The sequence below is a fragment of the Phyllobates terribilis genome, unplaced genomic scaffold, assembly GCF_046119375.1.
Source record: "Phyllobates terribilis strain yellow unplaced genomic scaffold, ASM4611937v1 Scaffold_13__5_contigs__length_258822181, whole genome shotgun sequence".
Lineage (NCBI taxonomy): Eukaryota > Metazoa > Chordata > Amphibia > Anura > Dendrobatidae > Phyllobates > Phyllobates terribilis.
Window position 1 is genome coordinate 104,734,547 of NW_027362773.1, and position 12,830 is coordinate 104,747,376.

General features: G+C 44.4%; 1 protein-coding gene across 7 annotated transcripts in view; it reads right to left on the reverse strand.

The window, feature by feature from the left end:
- Window positions 1-426: 426 nt before the first annotated feature.
- SIPA1 (signal-induced proliferation-associated 1) overlaps window positions 427-12,830 on the reverse strand; it is a 120,611-nt gene continuing 108,207 nt past the window's right edge. For 6 of the 7 annotated variants that reach the window (XM_073658364.1, XM_073658365.1, XM_073658362.1 and 3 more), the window contains 3 exons: window positions 12,212-12,272; window positions 12,046-12,112; window positions 427-1,111 (listed from right to left, as the gene is read on the reverse strand). In XM_073658364.1, the coding sequence (XP_073514465.1) occupies window positions 962-1,111; window positions 12,046-12,112; window positions 12,212-12,272 (278 nt within the window). In that variant the 3' untranslated portion in view covers window positions 427-961. Of the gene's footprint in view, window positions 1,112-12,045; window positions 12,113-12,211; window positions 12,273-12,830 lie in introns of those variants that run through there. The other variant, XM_073658367.1, reaches the window with a different exon arrangement.

Genomic DNA, 12,830 nt, shown 5'->3' on the forward strand with positions numbered 1-12,830 from the left:
CTTTTAATCAATTTAGATAAATAAGCAAAATAATATTTCAGAGTCAACATTTGCTATAAACTTGTTCCTGAAGATTAGTGTTGAGTGAACGTGCTCGGCACTCAAGTGAGCATTGGGGTGCTCGGGTACGCATCGAATATCGTGGGTGCTCAAGCATGTATGGCAGGCAATCCCTGCATGTTTTTTGGCTGTCTAACAGCCGCAAAACATGCGGGGCAGGGACTCAAGCTTGGCGCTAGAGCACTGGAGATACTCGAGGCGTAGCCGAGCACCCCGATGCTCACTTGAGTGTCGAGCACGCTCGCTCAACACTACTGGAGATGCATGCAATGTCCCTTTTGCTTAGCGTGTCCTGTTACTTCATCAATAAATACCTTTTGTGGATAAAATTAATCACTCAGAGGGAAGAATTCAGATAATATTACCCTTTATTGTCCCAAATATACATTCATTATGGCAGGAACTTTAAAGATAATCACTGGAAGACATTAATACTCTATGTACAAAGACGTTCGATACAGGCCATCCTTCCTTCACAATGTTCCAGCGGTATGCATCCTAGTAAACCTCTCATTGTCCCATCAGCATTCACAGTATTTGTAAGCCATACCTGAAGTAACAGTGGAACCAGATCTTCTGGCCACTACGGAAAGGATTTTCTTCCCTCGTTTTTTTCTTTGTCTGATCTGTACGGTTTAAATTTTCTTCATTGATTCAATCCCCTGAAATATTTGTTAGTGGTTGTCTAAAATTCTTATACCCGAACACCTAAATAATTCAGTGTTTGACTCATTTTATGCTCCAGAAACCATCTCTCCCTACATTTCCATAGAACTCATTAAATTATCGACCGGTGTTACCTTGCATTGTCTTTTCAATTTGATCATATCATTGATTTATCATCAAATGATTCCCTGATCCCAAACTTTCTCTACAAAGTTCTTAAAGAATACTTCATAATTTATTCATTAGCCGTTCCTTCACAGCTGCTGGCTCCACCCCTGAGGATCTTGGCACCGCTTTCTCGGGGCAAAGTTCCAGTGAACGCTTCTTCTTGGGTCCTTTTCAGACTCAGAACCTCAGCTTGAAGTTGTGCTCTTCCTTCTTGCTCCTAAGCAAAATTTAGTTAAGATGTTATTTGTATTTATTGGTACTTTCAATGATTTTTAAATATCGTGTTCGTTCATATGTGAAACAAGGAAAGACGACATGACAAGAGTTTAGTACAACTGATTTTGATTGGACTTCACATAGCTTTAACTGTATTTGGGTATCTTCACACATATGGATTTTGGGTGCCTTGACCACTGTGGTAATTTATCAAAGGAGCCAGTTATACTGCATTTTTTATAGCGTACTCAATTTTTTAGAATGCTTATGTCCAATCGACACTGTATGTATATATATATATATATATACAGTACAGACCAAAAGTTTGGACACACCTTCTCATTTAAAGATTTTTCTGTATTTTCATGACTATGAAAATTGTACATTCACACTGAAGGCATCAAAACTATGAATTAACACATGTGGAATTATATACTTAACAAAAAAGTGTGAAACAACTGAAAATATGTCTTATATTCTAGGTTCTTCAAAGTAGCTACCTTTTGCTTTGATGACTGCTTTGCACACTCTTGGCATTCTCTTGATGAGCTACAAGAGGTAGTCACCAGAAATGGTTTTCACTTCACAGGTGTGCCCTGTCAGGTTTAATAAGTGGGATTTCTTGCCTTATAAATAGGGTTGGGACCATCAGTTGTGTTGTGCAGAAGTCTGGTGGATACACAGCTGATAGTCCTACTGAATCAGGGGCGGAACTACCGCCCGTGCAGCCGGTTCATTGAACGGGGGCCCCGAGGGAGAGAGGGCCCCTCCAGCCTCCAGCAGGGCCGCCATCAGGGCATGACTGCCCTGACTCCAGTATGGGGCCCGGCCGGTAGGGGCCCCCACGGAGCCCCCCCTCTTGTGCGTCTCTCTCCTCTCCTCCCCTCTAAGCGCCGGGTCCGGGACATCTCAGCGCTGCGCTGCTCTGCTGCGGCAGCGCCTTTATGATTCCCCTGACTTCCGGTCATGTGACCGCGCCGTCACATGACCGGAAGTCAGGAGAACCTGCTGTCAGCGATTTGGACGAGCGCCAGGATTCTGCAGGGATCGCATGGGGGTAAGTATAACAAGTTTTATTTTTTTAAAAAAATACAATTAACTAGGAGTGGGGGGAAATGGGAGATGCACATGGGGGGGGGGGAATGGGAGATGCACATGGGGGGGGGGAATGGGAGATGCACATGGGGGGGGGAATGGGAGATGCACATGGGGGGGGAAATGGGAGATGCACATGGGGGGGGAAATGGGAGATGCACATGGGGGGGGAATGGGAGATGCACATGGGGGGGGAATGAGAGATGCACATGGGGGGGAATGGGAGATGCACATGGGGGGGGAAATGGGAGATGCACATGGGGGGGGAATGGGAGATGCACATGGGGGGGAAATGGGGGATGCACATGGGGGGGTGGATGGGGGATGCACATGGGGGGGGGGATGGGGGATGCACATGGGGGGAATGGGAGATGCACATGGGGGGATGGGAGATGCGGGGGGGAGAGGGATGAGAGAGGTGCACATGGGGAGGGGAATGGGAGATGCACATGGGGGGGAGGGGGATGAGAGAGGTGCACATGTGGGGGAGGGGGATGAGAGAGGTGCACATGGGGGGAATGGGAGATGCACATGGGGGGGAGGGGGATGAGAGAGGTGCACATGTGGGGGAGGGGGATGAGAGAGGTGCACATGTGGGGGAGGGGGATGAGAGAGGTGCACATGGGGGGGATGAGAGAGGTGCACATGGGGGGGTGGTGAGAGCTGCACATGTGGGGGGATGAGAGATGCACATGGGGTGGGATGAGAGAGGGGCACATGTGGGGGAGGGGGATGAGAGATGTGCACATGGGGGGGTGAGAGCTGCACATGGGGGGGATGAGAGCTGCACATGGGGGAATTGGGAGAAAATGAGCTGCACATGGGGGAATTGGGAGTAGGGGGATAATGAGCTGCACATAATGAATGTGGGGTGGGGGAGAGTAAATGATAAATGATGATTGGGTGGGGAGAGCACGGACATGATATAATGAATTGGGGCAGGGGGTGCATGTAAATAATGAATGCGGGGAGCAGGAAGTATAGAGTAGGGGGCGTTGCGGATGCTGGAGTGTAACTGGTAACAAATTGGTGGAAAGAGTAGAGGTTCTAATTAAATTATATATTAAGTGCCTATTTACAGTTAATGGGGGCACCGTGGTGGATTACAATTTATATTTGGAATGGTGGGTAGCATAATAACTATATATTAATGGTGGGTGCACGTCTGTATTCAGCTGCGTAATGTAGAAGTTGGGGAATGTGCTCTAGATAACTGTGTTATTTTATGCAGAGACGAGTCCTGGCTGGAAGACGTGATGGCGGTCTGTGCTGGATGAAGGAGAAAAGCGTAGCTGAAGGACTTCACCTAGAGACGTCACCAGTGAGTCAGTGTATTACATGTACACTTACACTATATACTATGTACCGGGCTCCTGTGTATAATGTCACTGGTGATCACTGTATTACCTGTACACTGACACTATATACAGAGCTCCTGTGTATAATGTCACTGGTGATCACTGTATTACCTGTACACTGACACTATATACAGAGCCTCTGTGTATAATGTCACTGGTGATCACTGTATTACCTGTACACTGACACTATATACAGAGCTCCTGTGTATAATGTCACTGGTGATCACTGTATTACCTGTACACTGACACTATATACAGAGCTCCTGTGTATAATGTCACTGGTGATCACTAGATTACCTGGACACTTAAATTATACATACCATGTATAGAGCTCCCGTGTATAATGACATTATTCGGTCACTATGTTGTGGTAATATGTGGTCTGGTCATGGTGTGGCGGTATTCCCTGTATGTGGTATTATTGGTCATTTAAAAAAAAAAAATGTATATGACACATTCCCTTAAAGAAAACGAAATAAAAATATATCTAAAAAGAGTATTGGATATTTTAAGAAAATTTTAATAGGTTAGAGTAGGGCCCAGCCAGAAGAGTCTACCTTATCGTGGTGGCGGCTTTAAAAATCTTTTGGCCAAAACAAAAGCTGCTGGCTATGTATGTGGCGCCGTCACATGACTGAACGTCAGGAGAGCCTGGTGGTAGCGACGTGGACGAGCGCCAGGATTCTGCAGGGATCGCATGGGGGTAAGTATAACAAGTTTTATTTTTTTTAAATACAATTAATTAACTAGGAGTGGGGGGAATCAGAGATGCACGGGGGGGATGAGATGCACATGGGGGGGGGATGAGAGATGCACATGGGGGGGGATGAGAGATGCACATGGGGGGGATGAGAGATGCACATGGGGGGGGATGAGAGATGCACATGGGGGGGATGAGAGATGCACATGGGGGGGATGAGAGATGCACATGGGGGGGTTATGTTTACATAACTTTGTTGCCTTATGAAGGGCAGGGGGGGGCCCCAAAAATTTCTTGCACAGGGGCCCACTACAGTCTGTGTCCGCCCCTGTACTGAATAGACTGTTAGAATTTGTATTATGGCAAGAAAAAAGTAGCTAAATAAAGAAAAACGAGTGGCCATCATTACTTTAAGAAATGAAGGTCAGTCAGTCCGAAAAATTGGGCAAACTTTGAAAGTGTCCCCAAGTACAGTTGCAAAAACCATCAAGCGATACAAAGAAACTGGCTCACATGAGGACCGCCCCTGGAAAGGAAGACCAAGAGTCATCTCTGCTTCTGAGGATAAGTTTATCCGAGTCACCAGTCTCAGAAATCGCAGGTTAACAGCAGCTCAGATTAGAGACCAGGTCAATGCCACACAGAGTTCTAGCAGCAGACACATCTCTACAACAACTGTTAAGAGGAGACTTTGTGCAGCAGGCCTTCATGGTAAAATAGCTGCTAGGAAACCACTGCTAAGGACAGGCAACAAGCAGAAGAGACTTGTTTGGGCTAAAGAACACAAAGAATGGACATTAGACCAGTGGAAATCTGTGCTTTGGTCTGATGAGTCCAAACTTGAGATCTTTGGTTCCAACCACCGTGTCTTTGTGCGACGCAGAAAAGGTGAACGGATGGACTCTACATGCCTGGTTCCCACCGTGAAGCATGGAGGAGGAGGTGTGATGGTGTGGGGGTGCTTTGCTGGTGACACTGTTGGGGATTTATTCAAAATTGAAGGCATACTGAACCAGCATGGCTACCACAGCATCTTGCAGCGGCATGCTATTCCATCCGGTTTGCGTTTAGTTGGACCATCATTTATTTTTCAACAGGACAATGACCCCAAACACACCTCCAGGCTGTGTAAGGGCTATTTGACCAAGAAGGAGAGTGATGGGGTGCTACGCCAGATGACCTGGCCTCCACAGTCACCAGACCTGAACCCAATCGAGATGGTTTGGGGTGAGCTGGACCGCAGAGTGAAGGCAAAAGGGCCAACAAGTGCTAAGCATCTCTGGGAACTCCTTCAAGATTGTTGGAAGACCATTTCCAGTGACTACCTCTTGAAGCTCATCAAGAGAATGCCAAGAGTGTGCAAAGAAGTCATCAAAGCAAAAGGTGGCTACTTTGAAGAACCTAGAATATAAGACATATTTTCAGTTGTTTCACACTTTTTTGTTAAGTATATAATTCCACATGTGTTAATTCATAGTTTTGATGTCTTCAGTGTGAATGTACAATTTTCATAGTCATGAAAATACAGAAAAATCTTTAAATGAGAAGGTGTGTCCAAACTTTTGGTCTGTACTGTATACACACACATATATTTGGAAATACCTGTGAATTTTGACCATAGAGCCTTAGGCACTCCTTATGACTCTACATGAAGTCTCCATTTCTAATTGTTTCTGCAGAAAATACTATGTAAAGACAGGTTCAAATAGCTGTATTTTATGGTTCATATACAGACCATAATGCCTGGACTGACCCCTGGTCTCCTCCTGAAACATATGAGAGGCTTTAAAGGTAACATGTCATCAGGTTTTTGCTACCTCATCTGAGGGCAGCATAATGTAGAGAAAGAGACCCTGATTCCAACGATGTATCACTTAGTTTACTGAGAGTAGAAGTTGTGACACAGTCAGGTTTTAGATGCAGCATGAAGCAGAGCTGAGAAAGCTAACCCTGCCCACACGGCAGCTTTTTGTGTACATAGTCTATTGACAGAAGCATGCTTATTACAGGAGGTGGTGTGGTCGGACCAGGACTCATGCCAGTTGTAGTCCGGGCAGTGATAATCTTCTGGTGATAAAACATCCATGATATTGAAACAACAGCACACAGCCTAATAAGTGACACATCCCTGAAATCTGTGTCTTAGCCCCTATCTCATGCTGTCCTCAGATTACATAGCAAAAATCTGCTGACAGATTCCCTTTAAGTTTAGGTCAGGAGACTGGGGTCATTACAGGTATTGCAGTCCATATACGGACCATGAAATATGGCGGTCTGAACCTGAGTACTACAACACCCATTATACAGAGCTGAAGGCTTTATGGTTTTATTAAAACTTGTATATGGGACCACAACTTTTCTCTCTGGAAATATAAACTATGGAGATGGTTTACTTCCCCAATTAAAAGGGTGCCACATTTCGACTCTTAATGGGTCCTTTTCATGCTTGAAAGGTAGGGTTAAAATTTTTGTAGAACCCATTTAATTAATATATTTTTATTCATGCTCTATGGAGATGGTTGACATGGTGCAACAATTACACCATTAATGTTTTTTTTTCTCAAGCTTAAAAAAGACCCATTCAGGGTCGAAACGTTGAATCAGGTCATTGAGATAGTTAACCGTCTCCATGGTTTATACTTCCAGAATGCTGCGGTCTCTCTTTTCTTTACTGTGTGGATCTATATGGATGTGCATCCTTTACCTAATTAGTGGATGCACTGCAGGTTGTGTGGCTGATCTTCTATATATGTACTATATCAGGAAATTGTTAGAACTCTCCTGTTAGGTTTTTTCTATCTTGCTGGTCACATGACCTTGTTTGCCTATTTAATCCTGCTCCGCCCTCCTGGCCTTGCTGGACTTCATTGTAATTTCTACTCTTAAGTTAGCCAGGTGCTTTGTTACCTTTCTCAGTCAGTTTAGCTAGGTCTTCGGACCTTTATGTTCTATGTTGTGTGTTTGTCTTTTTCTGCTACAATTTCTGCTAGGAGGTGTCCAACTTTATCCCAGTCCCTAGTTCTTGTAGGGATCCCTCCCTTGCATCTATAGGTCTTCGTACAGACTAGCCGAGGGCTTTAGCGGTTCTGATCGCAGGATCAGGTTCCCCGTTACATCGTAGGGATCTAGCTTAGTTCTATTGTAGGGACAGATCTCCTTTCTTTCCTTAGTGCTCGTAGCAGATCATAACAGTAAGTCCAGCCCAAAAATATCTCTAAGGAAAGACTTCCAGTTTCCATCATGGTGTCGGTTCAGGATTTGGCTCAACGCCTGCAGGGACTCTCTCTGGAGGTGGCCGAGCTCCAACAACACGTGAGTAGCTGTTCTGGAGCACATTTTGCGGAGCCAAAGGTACGTTTGCCTGATTTATATTTTGGTGATCAAGAAGAATTTTTTTCCTTTAAAAATGCTTGTTTATTGTATTTTCGTTTGAGACCCAGATCCTCTGATGATGAATCACAGCGCATAGGGTTCATAATGTCACTTTTGCGCAAAGAACCTCATGGGTGGGCCTTTTCTCTCCAACCTAGTGATCCATGCTTTAGATCAGTGGATAGTTTTTTTTCTGCTTTGGGTTTGTTGTATGATGATCCTGATCGTGTCTCATCAGCTGAGACTGAATTGAGAAGTTTGAGGCAGGGATCAGGTAATGTGGAAAAATATTGTTCTCACTTCCGTCGGTGGTCTGCGCAGGTGGGGTGGAACGATTCAGCTTTGAAAAGTTTGTTTCTTGCAGGGCTAGGTGAAAGGGTTAAGGATTTGCTGATTGCTTATCCCACACCTGGAAACTTGCAGGAGGCAATGCAATTAGCTATACGGGTGGACAGGAGACTGTGTGCAAGGGTTAATGAGAGTAAATCCTCTGCCATGTCAGCTCCGAGTCCTGAGAGGGTCTGTACTGATATTGGAGAGCCGATGGAGATTGGGGCGAAGGCACCCCGCTCTCAGGAAAAAGACCGCAGGACTTTTGAAGGTTTGTGCTTTTATTGCGGGAAATCTGACCATTTTATTAAGAACTGTGTGCTTCGTATGAACAAAGAAAAAAAAAAGGTCAGTTACGCCCGTATTGCCTGTTTAAATACTAAGGGGGTATTTCTTTCTGCTACTACTGCTGCTCAGGAAGAATTAATTGAATTTCGGATATTTGTGGATTGTGGTTCTACTCTGAATGTGATTGATGGGGGATTCTTGGAAAAACTTAAATTAAAACCCAAACCTTTGTCATCCCCTATTGCTGTGGTTTCTGTCGATGGCTCCCCCTTGAAGAGTGTTACTCACAAGGTCTGTGAATTTCCCCTCACTATTAATGGTATTCACCAAGAAAATTTGGATTTGGTAGTATTAAATAATTTGCCTTCTCCAGTAATTTTGGGCTTACCCTGGTTAAAATTGCACAATCCTGTACTGGATTGGTCTACCAATGAAATTAAGTCCTGGAGCCCTAAGTGTTATGACAAGTGTTGTAACGGACGTATTGCTGCAGTGGAAAAAGGGGAATTACCTGTACCTATTCAGGATTTTTGGAGATTTTTTTCTGAGGAGGAGTCACAAATTTTGCCTCCCCATAGAGACTATGATTGTACCATTGAATTTGTCCCTGGAGCGACTCTTCCTAAAAGTCGTTTATTTAATCTTACTATTCCGGAGAGAAAGGCTTTAGAGGAATAGATACAGACAAGCTTGGCCGCCGGTCACATTAGGCCTTCCAAGTCTCCTGTGGCTGTTGGATTTTTTTTTGTTAAAAAAAAGGACGGCGGTTTACGTCCTTGTCTGAATTTTCGTGAGATTAATAAAATTACTGTACGCAATCCTTACCCACTGCCATTGATTCCTGATTTGTTTAACCAGTTAGTGGGGGCCAAGTGGTTCTCTAAAATTGATCTCCGGGGGGCATACAATTTGTTGCGCTTGAAGGAGGGTGATGAATGGAAGACTGCTTTTAACACTCCTGTGGGTCATTTTGAGAACCTGGTTATGCCTTTTGGTCTTACCAATGCTCCAGCATTTTTTCAGAATCTTATTAATGATATCCTTAGACCTTTGATCGGTAAAAATGTGGTTGTGTATTTGGATGACATTCTGATTTATTCGCCTGATCTGGAGTCTCATTGGCGGAGCGTACGTGAGGTTTTACAGTTATTAATGGACAATTCGCTTTTTGCTAAGCTGGAGAAATATGAGTTCGCTGTAGAGAGAATTAGTTTTTTGGGCTACATTATCTCCAGCGAGGGCTTTGAGATGGACCCTGTGAAGGTTCAGGCGGTTCAGGAATGGTCTATGCCTATTGGTTTGAAATCGATACAGAGGTTTTTGGGTTTCGCCAATTATTACAGAAAATTCATTAAAAAAATTTCTATTATTGTCAAACCACTGACCGATCTCACCAGGAAAGGTGCTAATGCGGTTCAGTGGACTACCGAGGCCATTGAAGCTTTTGTGTTTCTAAAGGAGAGGTTCAGCTCTGCTCCCATCCTTATGCAGCCTGATGTGACTAAGCCGGTTTTGGTTGAGGTTGATGCTTCTTCGGTGGAGGTCGGTGCGGTGTTGTCTCAGAAAAACAAGGATGGAGTACATCCCTGTGCTTTTTTTTCAAAACATTTTTCTGAGACTGAACTTAATTACGATATTGGTAATCGGGAATTGCTGGCTATTAAACTCGCATTTGAACACTGGCGTCATCTCTTGGAAGGTGCTGAATTTCCCATTCAGGTTTTCACTGATCATAAAAATCTGATCTATCTTGATGCTGCCAAGCGCTTGAATGCCCGTCAGGCTAGGTGGGCACTTTTTTTCTCGAGGTTTAATTTTTCCGTTACTTACATCCCGGGTACCAAGAATGTTAAAGCTGATGCTTTGTCTCGCAGTTTTTCTCCCATGGTCGGTGCTGAGGAGGAGGGGAGCATTTTACAAGAAGGTGTTGTGATTGCTGCATTGGACTCCGTTTTGGAAGATGAGATTCTTAAAGCCCAGGAGAATGCCCCATCTAACACTCCCCATGGGAGGTTGTTTGTGCCTAGGACCTTTAGGAGAGATTTGTTTGTTGAGTGTCATGAGTTTCGGTTGGCAGGTCATCCAGGAATTTCTGAGACCAAGAGACTTGAGGGTCGCAGTTTTTGGTGGCCTGGATGGCAGAAGGAAGTCATTAAGTGGGTGCGTCAATGTACGGTGTGTGCTAGATCTAAGTCTTCACATACTCCTGCAGCGGGGTTGCTTTGCCCTCTGGAGGTTCCTAGTGCACCTTGGACACATCTGGCTATGGACTTTATTACTGACCTTCCCCCCTCTGAGGGTTTCACAGTCATCTGTGTGGTCGTGGACCTTTTTAGCAAGATGTGTCACTTGGTTCCTTTCATCAAACTGCCCTGCGCTAAGACACTCGCTAAGGCCTCTGTCAAGGAAATTGTCAGACTACATGGCGTTCCTCCTGACATTGTTTCGGATAGGGGACCTCAGTTCGTGGCTCGTTTTTGGTGTGCTTTTTGTGACAGGTTGGGAGTTCATTTGTCGATTTCATCTGGATATCATCCTGAATCTAATGGCCAGACAGAAAGGAAGAATCAGGATGTTGAGCAGTTCTTGCGTAGTTTTGTGGCAGACAATCAGGAGGGGTGGTCTGAGTTTCTGCCACTTGCTCAGTTTGCTCTTAACAACCATACATCCTCTTCTGCTGGTTGTTCGCCTTTTTTTTGTTGTTCTGGGAGACATCCGTCTTTTGGGTCATTCTCCAAATTGGTATCGGCTGTGCCTGAGGAGGAGAGTTTTTCCGGTGATTTGGAGAGAGTTTGGACGGATGTGCGTGGTAATCTTCAGGAGGCTAACAAAAAATGTAAGAGGTACTTTGATAGGAAACGGCAAGAGGTTTTGTTTGCTATTGGTGACATGGTTTGGTTGTCCTCTAAGAATCTGCGGTTGAGGATTCCTTCTAAAAAATTGGGTCCCAAGTTTGTAGGGCCCTTTAAGGTGCTTCAGGTAGTTAACCAATCTGCTGTTAGGTTGGAGGTTCCTACCTCCTGGAAGATTAATCCGGTGTTTCATGTTTCTCTGTTGAAAAGAGCTTATGTGTCGGATGGAGACGCCTCTGCCACTGTTACTCCGGTGGTGGAGGACGGGGAATACGAAATTTCCCGCATCCTAAATTCTAGACAGTATAGAGGGAGTTTGCAGTATCTCGTCGCTTGGAAGGGTTTCGGACCCGAGGATAACTCATGGGTGAGGGCAGATGATGTTTCTGCTTCCAGACTTGTCAGAGCGTTTCACAAGAGGTTTCCTGATAAGTCTGGGCCTAGGGGATCCGGAAGATCCTCATAGAAGAGGGGGTACTGTTAGAACTCTCCTGTTAGGTTTTTTCTGTCTTGCTGGTCACATTACCTTTTTTGCCTATTTAATCCTGCTCCGCCCTCCTGGCCTTGCTGGACTTCATTGTAATTTCTACTCTTAAGCTAGCCTGGTGCTTAGTTACCTTTCTCAGTCAGTTTAGCTAGGTCTTCGGACCTTTATGTTCTATGTTGTGTGTTTGTCTTTTTCTGCTACAATTTCTGCTAGGAGGTGTCCAACTTTATCCCAGTCCCTAGTTCTTGTAGGGATCCCTCCCTTGCATCTATAGGTCTTCGTACAGACTAGCCGAGGACTTTAGCGGGTCTGATCGCAGGATCAGGTTCCCCGTTACATCGTAGGGATCTAGCTTAGTTCTATTGTAGGGACAGATCTCCTTTCTTTCCTTAGTGCTTTTAGCAGATCATAACAGAAATTATTCTACCACCAATAATTTGTATTTTTTCTTACCCTTTTAAGGTCTTCCTGAAGTTTCTTCAGCTTCATTTCCAGCTCTGTAACTTTGTCATTAAGATTTCTAGGAAAGAGATGACATTTTATTAGTACAGTAAATGTCACTTTGACATCCAATGGTGTGAAATGCGTGGACCTGACAATTAAGGTGCTTGCTGCTTACCCTGATGCTGCTGGGAGAGAGCTTTGAGCTCCCAAATCATTTTTAAAAGCTTGTACCTGTTCTGTAAGAACACACAAAGTGTAAGAAAAAGTGATAATCTCCTTGTCACACACTAACACAAGTATCAGCATTGCTGGAAGTATCTTATTATTCACACTGGTATGGAGCGGACATATGTACACATGAAATGCCCTATAGAGTAGCTGTGTGATTATTAGCTTAACACTACCTATCTGTTCGAACCTTCTGAGGTCTCATTTATGGTATGTGCTCACGACGTCTACCATGGATCTGCCAGAATCAGAGAAAAAAAAACACTAAGCGGTTAAAAGAAGTGACCGGTCCATTCTTCTGTCATTTTCTTCTCGGAAGATGCTCTATAGTTTACAATACAAGTCACTGGGAAGACACCTGGTCATCTTTTAGAGCATTATTCTCTTGTTTTTGCGTGAAAAAAAAAAATGATAGTGGCTTCTTCATTATTCAATGGAGTACAAAAAAAAACGACAGTAAAAAAAGTCAGCACGAAAAACGTGGGAAAAGAATTTAAAAAATCCGCCGATCGGTGGCCAAAACCGTTGTTAAAACCCCCGGGAAATGATGGAAAAAAATTAGACAC